The sequence below is a fragment of the Haemorhous mexicanus genome, chromosome 18 (assembly GCF_027477595.1).
Source record: "Haemorhous mexicanus isolate bHaeMex1 chromosome 18, bHaeMex1.pri, whole genome shotgun sequence".
In the NCBI taxonomy this organism is placed as follows: Eukaryota; Metazoa; Chordata; class Aves; order Passeriformes; family Fringillidae; genus Haemorhous; species Haemorhous mexicanus.
The window spans coordinates 15,274,150-15,287,042 of NC_082358.1; the positions used below are offsets into that span (position 1 = coordinate 15,274,150).

A 12,893-nucleotide genomic window follows, 5' to 3' on the forward strand; every position below is an offset into this window, starting at 1 on the left:
TCCTTAAATGATTCTCTTTCACACATGTAGGTACACAGAGCTATTGCTGTGCGTTTGTATTTCCTTTCTGAAGCAAATTTAGGCACCTGGATCCAAGCTGACCAGCAATCCTGGCAGTATTTGGAGCTCTAAAAATTAATATTAGGATTTTTGATATCGTTCCCATTTCTTACTGGCAACCAGGGGAAAGCTCTTGGTGTGGAGGCTATTAACAAAATCAAGTGATGGTTGTGACTCGTGTTTTGCCAAGCAGAGGCAGATCAAATGCTTTGGGTGGAAAACAAAACCCAGCTCCAACTGACAAGAGACTCAGTGTGACGATCCCCATGTCCTCGTCTCCAGTGTCGCTCTGAGCATGTCCCTGGAGCACCTCAGAGCTCGCCACGGGGCCCTGCCCGGTGGCCTGCCGGCTCTGCAGGGACAGGTGAGTGAGTGACCAGCCTGTCTTCCTGGTGGCACAGGAGAGGGGTGGCCAAGCAGAGCTAAAAACGAGCCCGGGAATGCTGAGGCCGCGGAGTGCGGCTTTAAAACACCCTCTTGGTGCCTCAGTTTCTCTTGCTGTGAAAATCGCGGCTCCAAGGTCGCTTAGAGGGGTGGAGGAGCGGGGCAGGGGTGACCGGGCTGCGGGGCAGAGACGGGCGGCGGTGGAGACGGTGTCCCTTGTCCCTCAGGCTGCCCAGCGCCACGGGCAGCGCGGGACACAGCGCGGTGCGGACAGCACAGAGCTGTGCGGGATGGACAGAGCGGTGCGGGAGGGACAGAGCGGTGCCGGAGGGACAGAGCTGTGCGGGAGGGACAGAGCGCAGTGCGGACAGCACACAGCGGTGCGGGAGGGACAGCGCGGTGCGGGAGGGACAGAGCGGTGCGGGAGGGACAGTGAGGTGCCGGAGGGACAGAGCGGTGCCGGAGGGACAGAGCGGTGCGGACAGCACAGAGCGGTGCGGGAGGGACAGAGCGGTGCGGACAGCACAGAGCGGTGCCGGAGGGACAGAGCGGTGCCGGAGGGACAGTGAGGTGCGGGAGGGACAGAGCGGTGCCGGAGGGACAGAGCGGTGCGGACAGCACAGAGCGGTGCGGACAGCACAGAGCGGTGCGGGAGGGACAGAGCGCGGTGCCGGAGGGACAGTGAGGTGCGGGAGGGACAGAGAGCGGTGCGGGAGGGACAGTGAGGTGCCGGAGGGACAGAGCGGTGCCGGAGGGACAGAGCGCGGTGCGGACAGCACAGAGCAGTGCCGGAGGGACAGAGCGGTGCCGGAGGGACAGCGAGGTGCCGAAGGCACAGAGCGCGGTGCGGACAGCGCAGAGCCGCGCGGACGGCTCAGCGCGGTGCCCAGCGGAGCTGTCCGTCGCCGGCGGTGCTGAGCGAGTGGCGGAACCGCCGCCGCCCCGCGGAGCCCCGGTAAGTTCCTGTCGCGGGGAGAGGAGCGGGCAGCGCCGGGGACTCCTCCGGGGAAGGTGAGGAGGGGCCCCGAGCACCCCCGCTCCCGGGTGTGGGCAGAACACGGGTCCCCGCGGATGTCCCCGGGTGCAGCAGGGCGGGAGCCCCGTGGGTGGCCCGGGGCCGTGGGACACTCCCGGGGCAGGCAGGGGCGGTCCGGGCTGTGTGTTCCGGGCCTGCCCTGGGCACCGGTGGTGTGTGTGAGCGAGTGACACACTTTGGGTGTGGGCAGGGTTGAATTCCCCTGAAAGGGGCTTGCAGGAGTCCCGGGTGGATAACTGAGGCAGAAAGCAGATTTTACTGTCGGTAGCCAGTGGGGATGGGCAGCCCTGGCACAGGAGAACTCTGGGATTTCGGGTAGGGGTCCGAGGGCTGCCTGTGCTCACACTGCTGTCTGTCCTTCCCATCCTGAGCTGTGCACTTCTGCTACTCTGTGACTTTCTAAAGCCTGCACTATTTCCTAGGTAGGCAACAGTGTCTGGGCTTCCCATGTGCTGGGAATTGCAGAAATTGATTCCTGATGCTGGCTATTGAAAAGTCTGGAGGTCAGGAGAGTTTCCAGTCTCATCAGGTTTCTTCCTCCTCTCCAAAGCAGACTCTGGCTTTGTAGCACGTTTGTTGAAGGAAAGCAACTGTTCAAGTCTGGAGGAGAAAAGGGCAAAGCTGACAATCACACAAAATGAAAGCAGGATTTTCCATGCAGACAGACTGCATGTGATCAGGCCAGTTCAGCCATGGCAGTGTCCTCCCAGGTGCCAGACAAGCCCGTGAGGTGTAGGTTTGGGTTTAGGTTTGATTCTTCCTGTGAACACAGGAATAAGGGCTGGGATGCAGAATACAAGGGTTTCCTTGTAATGTACCTGTGGCAGCAGCTGCTTGGAAAACTTCATCTCATTTTGAAATCTGATTAAATTGAGGGGAAAGGAGCTTTCACAGTCTGTCTCTTCTCAGAACAGCGTCTGAGCAATGGATCTTAAATCAAATTCAGCAGCTCTGCATGCCCAGAGACTACGTGGCTGAGCAGTTTGATGTAGAAGGGCTGCTCAGTGCTGGCTGCATCCCCAAGGACAGTCTGGGCTGAATCTCTACCAGAGGAGTCACAGATTTAGTCTTGACTGAGCACAGTCATGTGTTTGGAATATTTCTGAGTTGGAAGAAAACTCCTATAGCTGTTTCTGTCAGAAATCACTGCGGATGTGTTTGGTACCTGTGCTGATATTTCTGCAGTTTGTGGCTCCCCACTAAAGGATGTGCCTGTGCAGGCATCCCCCACCACAGCTCACCTGAGGGAACACCTTGATGGGAGGATCCCATTTATGATTTACTTTTGGACACAAAAGGGACAGCTCTCTGTATATCTATTAAACTGATTTATCGTCTGTGTGTCAGTGACATCAGCCCACTGATCAGAACAAGAGATGCATTTTCATCAGTTCTGTATTAGAATGAGAGATGCGTGCTTTACAGGCAGCTCAAGCACAATCATAAAAGTAGGGTTTATCATAAGTTATATGTCAGTAATAGAAATTCCTCTCCTGTGATTATTGGTCCTTTTTGCCAGCCTGAGCTCACAGGACACTTGCAGATCCCCTGATGTATTGCAGGATGGAGACCTGCCAGAGATCTGAAGGAAATCAAATCCTGCAAGCTTTGCCAGTTCTCTCCTTTGCTGCATGTGTGCTGCGGAGCACGAACAATTCCTTCCAGACTGTTTATGCTGGACCTTGCCCTGTCTCATCACCAGTGCAGCTGTGTGGCCACAGTCCCTCCTTTCTCCCTGGCTCTGGGTTCTGAATACACAGATGCTTTGCTAAAGCCTCTTGGAGAGGTGATGTGCATGTGCTGTGTTCAGTTTGGCTGCTTCCAAAGGCTCTTGAGGAAGATCAGCTATGGCCTAGGGGAGAACTGTGCATTATGAGAAATTCAGGAGTGATTTGCTCAGCTCTAAATGCAGGTTGTTTCCAATTAGGTTAATGAAGAACATTGCTCTCATGTCCAGAGTCACTCGGTCTGTACAGGGAGATATAAATCACCCATCCCTGTACACACACTCTGAAAAGCACAGGAGAGTAAAGAAGATCATTTCCACTGGCTGTGAAGCACTGAGCATCCAGGGTGGGAGGAGATGAGCCCAGAGCCCCCTTCCACCACTGGCACTGTGTCCTACTGCCACCACCACCCCTGGGGGCTGCCAGCTCAGGGGTGTCCTGGGCTGCTCCAAGCTGCCAGTCCCTGTGTCCAAACGTGCCGTGCTGCTGCAGTCACACAAGGCCAGGACTTGCCCAGAGAATCACAGTGCAAAGGCTGACGCTCATCAGTGAAATCCGTGGCTGAAGGAATGAGTCAAGTGGGATTAGCAGCCTGATCCCATCCCAGGCTGCTCAGTGCCACAGGCAGCATTGGCCAGAGGATCCTGCTGGCCAGGAATGTGCCACCATGTCCTCTGGGGAGCTGAAGGAGCTGGGCACTCCTCATCAGCCAGAATTCACTCTCACTTCCATGTGTGTCTTGCTTTACAGATGGGAAATGCGTCCAACACCTCAGAGTTCACCTCCACCTTATCGGAGAGAGAAGACATGATTTTTGGCACTCTCTATTTAGTCTTTGGTAAGGAAAGATAGCCTGTGGACCCCCATGTCCTTGGCCAGCTGCCTGCCAGAGACAGTCAGGCCTTTTCAGTCACTGGTGCTTCCAGAAGTGTCCAGTCATTAGCAGATTAATTAAACTGACCCTTCCCATATTACCCACAAGTATGGTCTGGTGACTGCATTCCCCTCTCAGGTGAATTGCAAGTGCCTGTTATGATTTGAAATATTTGAAAATTGAATAACTTTGAGGAACATCCTGTAACTCCTACCACAGCCACCTGAGGTGAGACAGGCAAGGGCTCTGTTGGTACCACCAGCTTCAGGTCCATTGAAGGGGATTTGGAGCTTGAGCTGGCCCTTGATTTCAGCAGGAGTTGGAAAAGCTAATAAAGTGTACTTAGCACAGATGTGAGACTTGCTCTGTGGGAAAAATGCCTTTTGAGGCTGGGAAGAAGAATAAACATCTCAATACTCTGCTCTCCAGTGACTCTAAAGCCTCCAGAGCTCTGGATTTGCCCAGATCCCACGTGGGAGTCCTGTTCCCTGAGGGGAACTTAGTGTTGGCCATTCAGCGGCTTTGGAAGCGGGTTCTTACCATGAGATTTAATTTACAGCCTAATCCATTAGGGAGGAACTCTTAGCCTGCTCAACATGCCCCAAAAGCAGCAAAGATTCCCCTTCTGAGGACACTGAAACCTCTTTTCCATGAAATCACAATTATGTAATGAAAAAGAGAAAGCCCTTATTAAAACTTAAATCACCACTGTTGATTTAAATACACTAATAGCAAACAAAGAGCCTCCTTTTGTTTAGTCTGGACTTTCCTTGATCTTCATAATGCCTTTCTTCTTGTTTATTTTGTTACCATGATATAGGACAGTGCAGACCCACAGGGGTGACATTGCCAGGAAGAAATTAGGAAGGCCAAGGGGCCCAGCTCCCTGGCCCCACATCAGAGCAGCAGTCTCACAGAGCTCCTGTTATTTATCTAGCTGGGAGGAAGTGCCCCTTGCTCCTTCCAGCTGCAGCAAGTGACTGTGGCCAGATCCTGCACCTGGAGCCTGCTGCAGTCTCATCCCATCTCTGCCCTCCCACCAAACGCCTCTGTAGGATCTCAGGAAGGGGAAGGGATCCAATCCAATGTAAAGGAGCTCCAGATGGGCTCACAGAACTCTGTGGGTCCCGTGGGCTCCCCTGCTCAGCCCACCCCAGAGAGGGAAGTCTGGAGCCCTCTCCACCTTCTGTAGACTTCTGCAGTGTTTCCTTCCAAACATCTCAGGATGCTCCTGGTTCCTTTCCTGGCTCTGTCACACTCAGCACCATTCTCTGCCTCCTCCACAGGCATCATGTCCCTGTCTGGGAACTCCCTGCTGCTGCTGGTGGCCCATCAGAAGCGATCCCTGCTGAAACCTGCTGAGCTCTTCATCGTCAACCTGGCCATCAGTGACCTGAGCATGACGGTGACGCTCTTCCCCTTGGCCACCTCCTCCTTCTTTGCACACAGGTACCTCATGGAGCGGCTCTGCACTGGCCCGTGGCCCAGTGAGCAGACTGTCTGGGAGCCAGGAGATCCCTGGCAGGTGCAGAGGGACTCAGGGTGGCACAGGGCACATGTAAGCTCCCAGCCAGCCATCCCACAGCGCATGCTTTGCTGCTCCCTGTCCCTCCAGGTCCCCACACAGACCCGCTGCAAAAGGGCTCTGGTGGTGGGTGTCCAAGCTGGCACTGCGGTGGTGGGAGCTGCTGTGGGTCAGGGCAGCTCCTGCACCCCCAGCTCCACCCGTGTCCATCTTTGGGGTGCTCAGGGAGCAAATCAGGGGCAAGGTCGTGCCCATATTTACTGGTCAGGTGCTGGTACCTGTGCAGCCCATTGGAACATCCCCACATGTGCCCAGCTCTGCTGCAGGAATGGGACCAGCCCCTGGGAAACTCCCACACGGGAGAAGCCTCCAGTGCAGCCGAGGGAGGGCAGGGCTGACGGGAGGGACGGGCTCACTGCAGGCTCTCCTTGCAGGTGGCTCTTCGAGCAGGCCGTGTGCACGCTCTACGCCTTCTGCGGGGTCCTGTTCGGGCTGAGCAGCCTGGCCAGCCTGACGGTGCTCAGCGCGGTCTGCTGCCTGAAGGTCTGCTACCCGGCATATGGTAGGTGCTGGCATGTGTTACCTGATCCTCACTCACACCCTCTGTTAACAGGGCCCTTTTCCTTTTAATGAGCCAGATCCACCTCTTCAGGGAAAGCTTTGCCCCAGGGCAACCTATTCCCAGTCGATATTTAGTCACAGAATCACAGAAACAAGTGTAAAATATCTATAAGATCATTGAGTCCAGCTGTTACCGCGGCACTTCCGAGTCCAGCACTAAACCATGTCCCCAAGTGTCACATCTGTGCGGCTGTATCACAGCAGATTGCAGGTTTTTGAATGTCCATACACAGGCTTGAGCTTAGGCTAGAGCAGACTGCAGCTGGAAGTCACAAGCTTTGGCAGAGCAACAAGAGCTGCTTTCCCTGGTGGGAGAGCCATATGCTAAATGTATTTAATTCTCTGAAATAATTAATACAGGAGGGCTGGGTTTGCAGTGTTATAGCTCATGTTTGTAGCCCTGTTTTCACCTGGATGTCCTCCACAGAGCTAAGATGGATGTTTGCACTGCAGAGAGCACCTGAGCAAGTGAGGGAGCCCATGGATATTCCTTACACAGCTCCTACTCCATTTTGGAGTCCTTAATTTCCTCAGCTCAGCTGCTAATCCTCCCTCTAGCACTTATCTTCAGAAAAGATTTTCCATTAAAGACCAAAACCAGAAACAAAATGGGAAATCATACCTATCAGTTTGGTTTGCTGACCAGCACCCCAGGGTCTCTCCTATGCCCCTCTGCCCCGACTCACTGCCCGTGTGCTCAGAGCCAGTGGCTGCTGCCAGCCACCAGTGTGTCCCTAGCAGCTCTCAGTGCCTCAAGGACAATGCTGGAGCAGAGTCACTTTGGTTATGTGCCAGCACAGCAGCTCAGGAGGTGGCTAGAAAGGTGGGAGGAAAGATGAAGATGTAAGTTGGCTGTGGAAAGGTAGCCCAGGTGGCAGTGGCTTTTCCCTGCACAGCCTCTGCCCTCGATCAGCCAGTGCTTGGCAGCCTGGCACTTGGGGCTTATCTACAGCCCAGCCCATCTTCTGTGAGGAAGTACAGAATCAAATTGTGCTCTTAGTTGCTTAGTTTCAAAGCAAAATGTTATTTGTATGTATGTCTGAAGATACAGCACTTAACAGTGAGTCTTAGAAGAGAGAGGGTTTGAAATTCCATGGGGGTTGGGACAAAAGCCAAAACAAAACGTCTCCCCCAGAGCTTCCCTCTGCAGGGAGGGAAAGGCCCCTTGAGTGGCAGGGCCTGGGTGGCCTCGAGGAGCACTGGCCATGGCAGTGCCTGGGTGGCCTCGAGGAGCCCTGGCCATGGCAGGGCCTGGGTGGCCTCGAGGAGCCCTGGCCATGGCAGGGTCTGGGTGGCTTTGAGGAGCCCTGGCCATGGCAGTGCCTGGGTGGCCTCGAGGAGCCCTGGCCATGGCAGGGTCTGGGTGGCCTCGAGGAGCCCTGGCCATGGTAGGGCCTGGGTGGCTTTGAGGAGCCCTGGCCATGGCAGGGTCTGGGTGGCCTCGAGGAGCCCTGGCCATGGCAGGGTCTGGGTGACCTCGAGGAGTGCTGGCCATGGCAGTGCCTGGGTGGCCTCGAGGAGCCCTGGCCATGGCAGGGTCTGGGTGGCCTCGAGGAGCCCTGGCCATGGCAGGGCCTGGGTGGCCTCGAGGAGCCCTGGCCATGGCAGGGCCTGGGTGGCCTCGAGGAGCCCTGGCCATGGCAGGGTCTGGGTGACCTCGAGGAGCCCTGGCCATGGCAGGGTCTGGGTGGCTTTGAGGAGCACTGGCCATGGCAGGGTCTGGGTGGCCTCGAGGAGCACTGGCCATGGCAGGGCCTGGGTGGCCTTGAGGAGCACTGGCCATGGCAGGGTCTGGGTGGCCTTGAGGAGCACTGGCCATGGCAGTGCCTGGGTGGCCTCGAGGAGCCCTGGCCATGGCAGGGTCTGGGTGGCTTTGAGGAGCCCTGGCCATGGCAGGGTCTGGGTGACCTCGAGGAGCCCTGGCCATGGCAGGGCCTGGGTGGCCTCGAGGAGCCCTGGCCATGGCAGGGTCTGGGTGGCTTCGAGGAGCCCTGGCCATGGCAGGGTCTGGGTGGCTTCGAGGAGCCCTGGCCATGGCAGGGTCTGGGTGGCCTTGAGGAGCACTGGCCACGGCAGGGTCTGGGTGGCCTCGAGGAGCCCTGGCCATGGCAGGGTCTGGGTGGCTTTGAGGAGCCCTGGCCATGCCCAGGCATGGCACAGTGAAGCACATGAAGTGCCGGCAGGGCTCAGCAGGCTGGAGGGGCTGCGCGCCTGGCCCTGTGCCGGACCCCAGCATCTCCCTGGCTCCTGTGCCAGGGCCTGGGCTGTGGGTGCCTTGGGGGCAGCTCCCTCTCCGCTGGCCCTGGCCCATGGGAGCCCTCCCCACGCCGCAGGGAGCAGGTTCTCACACGGCCACGCCGCGGGGCTGCTGCTGGCCGTGTGGGCCTACGCCCTGGCCTTCGCCGCCGCGCCCCTGGCCCGGTGGGGCAGCTACGGCCCCGAGCCCTACGGGACAGCCTGCTGCATCACCTGGGAGGCCTCCAGCAGGGAGGCCACGCTCTACATCCTCGCCCTCCTCATCTTCTGCTACCTGCTGCCTTGCCTGCTCATCCTGGCGTCCTACGCGCTGATCCTGTGGACGGTGTGGGCATCGCGGAGAGCCGTGAGGCGGCACACGTCCCCCCGGCGCGGGGCCCACGGCCTGCAGGGCCTGCATGGCCTGCTCCTCAGGGTACGGGAACGGGGCTGCTCCTCAGGGAATGGGGAACGGGGCTGCTCCTCAGGGTACGGGAACAGGGCTGCTCCTCAGGGAATGGGGAACGGGACTGCTCCTCAGGGAATGGGGAACGGGGCTGCTCCTCAGGGTACGGGAACGGGGCTGCTCCTCAGGGAATGGGGAACGGGGCTGCTCCTCAGGGTACGGGAACAGGGCTGCTCCTCAGGGAATGGGGAACGGGGCTGCTCCTCAGGGAATGGGGAACGGGCCTGCTCCTCAGGGTACGGGAACGGGGCTGCTCCTCAGGGTACGGGAACGGGGCTGCTCCTCAGGGAATGGGGAACGGGGCTGCTCCTCAGGGTACGGGAACGGGGCTGCTCCTCAGGGAATGGGGAACGGGGCTGCTCCTCAGGGAATGGGGAACGAAGCTGCTCCTCAGGGTACGGGAACGGGGCTGCTCCTCAGGGTACGGGAACGGGGCTGCTCCTCAGGGTACGGGAACGCTGCTGCTCCTCAGGGTACGGGAACGGGGCTGCTCCTCAGGGTACGGGAACGCTGCTGCTCCTCAGGGTACGGGAACGGGGCTGCTCCTCAGGGAACGGGAACGGGGCTGCTCCTCAGGGTACGGGAACGGGGCTGCTCCTCAGGGTACGGGAACGGGGCTGCTCCTCAGGGTACGGGAACGGGGCTGCTCCTCAGGGAATGGGGAACGGGGCTGCTCCTCAGGGTACGGGAACGGGGCTGCTCCTCAGGGAATGGGGAACGGGGCTGCTCCTCAGGGTACGGGAACGGGGCTGCTCCTCAGGGAATGAGGCTGCTCCTCAGGGTACTGGGGTCGAGGGCTGTGGGGTGACAGGGTGCCCTGCCCAGCCCAGTGCCCATGGGCAGATGAACAGCAGGGCCCCTCCTGCCTGGCGTCTGCTGTTTCTGATGAATTCTCCAGGTGTCTGTGTCAGTGTGGGTAATAACACATTGCTCCTCATTTAAAGTCATCAGGTGGAGGAGTTTTCATTTTAAATTACATTGGAAAAGATCATAAAGGAGCTTGCATGAGTCATTGTTCCCCAGACTACAAGCTAATACTATAATTTACCAAGAATATGTAAAAAACCCCAAATAACCTTTTAAAAACACAGCATGTAAGAAAACAACTTGCAAGCCTGGCTTCAAAGGAAACAGCCATATCCATTCAGGGGAGGGGCACTGAGCACAGCCCATTTCCAGGCCCCCCAAGACACACAGGTAGCTGGAGGGATTTGCAGTGCTGCCAAAAGCTGAGCTGGTCCCAGCCAGGTCCCTGTGTCCTTTGTACCCATCTGCCACAGCAGGAGGAGACCATTCCGAGTTCCCAAGGCGGGGCAGGGTGTGAGTGGCCTGAAGTGGGAGCAGGTCTGTGCGTGGGCTGTGCTGTGTTGCCTTGCTGGTGCCTTGTTGCTCTCTGACATTCCAGCACAGGTCCAGAAGGCTGAGCACCTTTCCCTGGGGATGTGAGGGCTGCTCAGGCTCCTGCTGCATGTGGCTGAGTTTGGGGGGTGTCAGCGTCCCCCGGATGCTGCGGGAGGCTCACGGTGTCCCCGTCTGCCTCTGCTCCTTCTCCAGCTGAGCATCGCCGTGTGCCTGGGGTTCCTGGCTGCCTGGACTCCCTACGCCGTGCTGGCGCTGTGGGCCCTGCTCGGGGACGCCAGCCAGGTGCCAGCGCTGGCCTTCGTGCTCTCGGCCGTCTTTGCCAAATCCTCGACGCTCTACAACCCGCTGGTGTGCCTGCTCCTCAAGCCCAGCTTCCACAGGTTCCTCTCCAGGGACAGGGTTCCCCTGCGGGCCCTGCGCACCCTCCTGTGCTGCGGCTGCCGGGGCGCCGCGCTCCAGCCCTTCGCGGGCCCGGGCTGCAGGGGCCGCCCCGGCGCTCGCAGGAGCTGCAGCGATGTTCTTGAGTGTTTCAGTAACTACCCCGGCTGCTACACTGCCCCCCGGCTGCCCGGCAGCTCGGCCCAGCCTGCGGCCCTGGCCGTGCTGGCCGGCGAAGCCGCGGGGCAGCCGGGGCTGGGGAGGACGGTGCAGGTGATGGTGCTGCTCACGCAGAGGTGGTCAGGCCTGGGCACTGCCAGCGTGGCAGGGGAGGCCCTGCCCTCAGCCATGGCCAAGGACCTGCTCTGAGCCCAGCCCTGCCCAGCTTTGTCCTAGCAGAACAGTGGAACACAAACACTAAGGCAGCATTCTCTCCCCACTATGTCCAGTAGGTCCCAGACGTTCCACACCTGAAGTGACATGAAGATGTCAGACCAGCCCCTCTGGTTTGGCTCCTGCAGCTCTGAGCCTGGTGTTTGCACCTGCAAGAACAAGAACAAAAATAGACCCCAGTGCCTGAGATGTGCCCAGGGTGCAGCCCAGGGTACAGTCTCTCCTGCAGTTTGCTCTCTGGGCCCTTGGCCTTTGTTTTTCCAACCTGGTGCTCTGAAGGCCAAGTAGGAACTTGGTTGTCTTAAAAATTGTGCCTGGCAGGGCAGGCTGGGGGCCAGGAGGCCCCAAGGGGAATCTACCTCTAGTGCCAGCTCCGACAGCCCTCGCAGCCACCTCCTGTCCTGCTGGGGAGTGGGACTGTCCACACAGCTACCTCAGCTGGGGTAAGGAAGCAGCTCCCTACAGGTCCCTGGGACTGCTCTCTGTGCCAGCCACTCTACCCTGCTCCCTCCTCTGGAGTGGAAGCCACCACTGTCCTACAGACAGAAATGGGAGCCTGCCTTTAGAGCAGGGATTTGGGGTTACAGTAATCCTAGAGTGAGTAGTGGCAGTCCCAGGGAATGATCAGCAGGCAGGGAACAGCAAATCTGAGGGCAAGCACCACTCTGGAGAACGGACAGTGGCTGCAGGGCGTCCCCAGTGCTGGGACAGTGCAGCAGCTCATGCCAGCTGCACAGGGCATCAGCTGCCTGGGCTGCAGCATCCCGAAGGATTGTGGCTGACCTTTGGAGATCAGTGAGGGCAGCACACCCATGGGTAGAGCCTGGGACAAAAAGGAACAAGAAGCTGTGCCAGAGCCTGGTGCAAAGCCATCCACAGGATAACCCCACCTGGAAAGCTCCCTGTGCCCCATCCCCAGCCCTCCGGTACTCCAGGGGATCACGCAGTGTCTCCACTGACCATTCATCTTGTTCCACTTGTCATTTCTAAAGTAAATTAAACTCTGCAAAACCAGCATCTGACTCAGTTCAGCTCCGTGTTGGCAGCTGCGCTCCAGGATAACGGGAATGTGGATGGGGACGGGGCAGAGCGTGCCTGGAGCCAGAGCGTGGCCAGGCTGGGTGCCACGGGCCAGCCTTGCAGAGAGGGGCACAGCCCATCGGCTGGGCATGGGCACGTGGCACCAGCAAACCTCCTCTGCCCCAGTGCTGAGTGCCACAGCCACGCTGTGTCCGGCAGCACTGGCACCCTGCCACACCCTGCATGTCCCCCTGGCCATCCTGGGCCGTCCTGCTTCTGCCCACGGAGAGCAGCCTCCAGAAAGGGACCAGGGACTGATTTTCCCTAGGAGGACACAAACACGAAGGGCTGCTGCCATCTCCTGGGGGCTCTCAGGGCATGGCCACCCCGGGATGGACAGGGACCGAGGACTGACCAGCCAGGCTGGGCACTGGGCCGTGCCAGGCCTGGGGACAGAGCACTGGGTCCCTGCTCTGCCTGCCAGCCCCCTGACTGATGGCTTTGGCCCCTGCTGCCTAAAAATCCAGTTCTCCAGAAATCATCTAAAGAAGACAGGGAGAAAGATAATGATCTGCAATCCCTCAGATCCTTTATTACTCCAAAAAACCTTTATTACTCCAGATCAGTGTTTTCATCCCACAGGTCGGTGTGAGCATGCCCAGCACAGAGAACCCCAACGCTGGGCATGTTTATTCTCCATCCCCAGACACTCCTGCTGCTGAGGGCCAGCGTTTGCAGCCACCCAGCAAACCCCAACCAGTCCAATGAACTCTACATGCTCTGGAGCCAGTCCAGGCTCTGGCACTGCCCAG

General features: G+C 58.5%; 1 protein-coding gene across 1 annotated transcript; it reads left to right on the forward strand.

The window, feature by feature from the left end:
* The first annotated feature begins 2,581 nt into the window (after window positions 1–2,581).
* Window positions 2,582–12,028, forward strand: LOC132335715 (opsin-5-like). Its single transcript, XM_059862542.1, has 5 exons — window positions 2,582–4,045; window positions 5,368–5,530; window positions 6,041–6,168; window positions 8,561–8,898; window positions 10,483–12,028. The coding sequence occupies exons 1-5, from the start codon at window positions 3,865–3,867 to the stop codon at window positions 11,035–11,037; spliced, it is 1,365 nt and encodes a 454-aa protein (XP_059718525.1). The 5' UTR covers window positions 2,582–3,864; the 3' UTR covers window positions 11,038–12,028.
* Window positions 12,029–12,893: the final 865 nt, after the last annotated feature.

Excerpts from the sequence above, each read along its gene's own strand:
- LOC132335715 (XM_059862542.1), top strand. The coding sequence starts at position 3,865 with ATGTGCCACCATGTCCTCTGGGGAGCTGAAGGAGCTGGGCACTCCTCA. Across the intron at positions 4,046-5,367 it reads CACTCTCTATTTAGTCTTTG|GCATCATGTCCCTGTCTGGG; the intron begins GTAAGGAAAGAT and ends CCTCCTCCACAG. Across the intron at positions 8,899-10,482 it reads TGCATGGCCTGCTCCTCAGG|CTGAGCATCGCCGTGTGCCT; the intron begins GTACGGGAACGG and ends CTCCTTCTCCAG.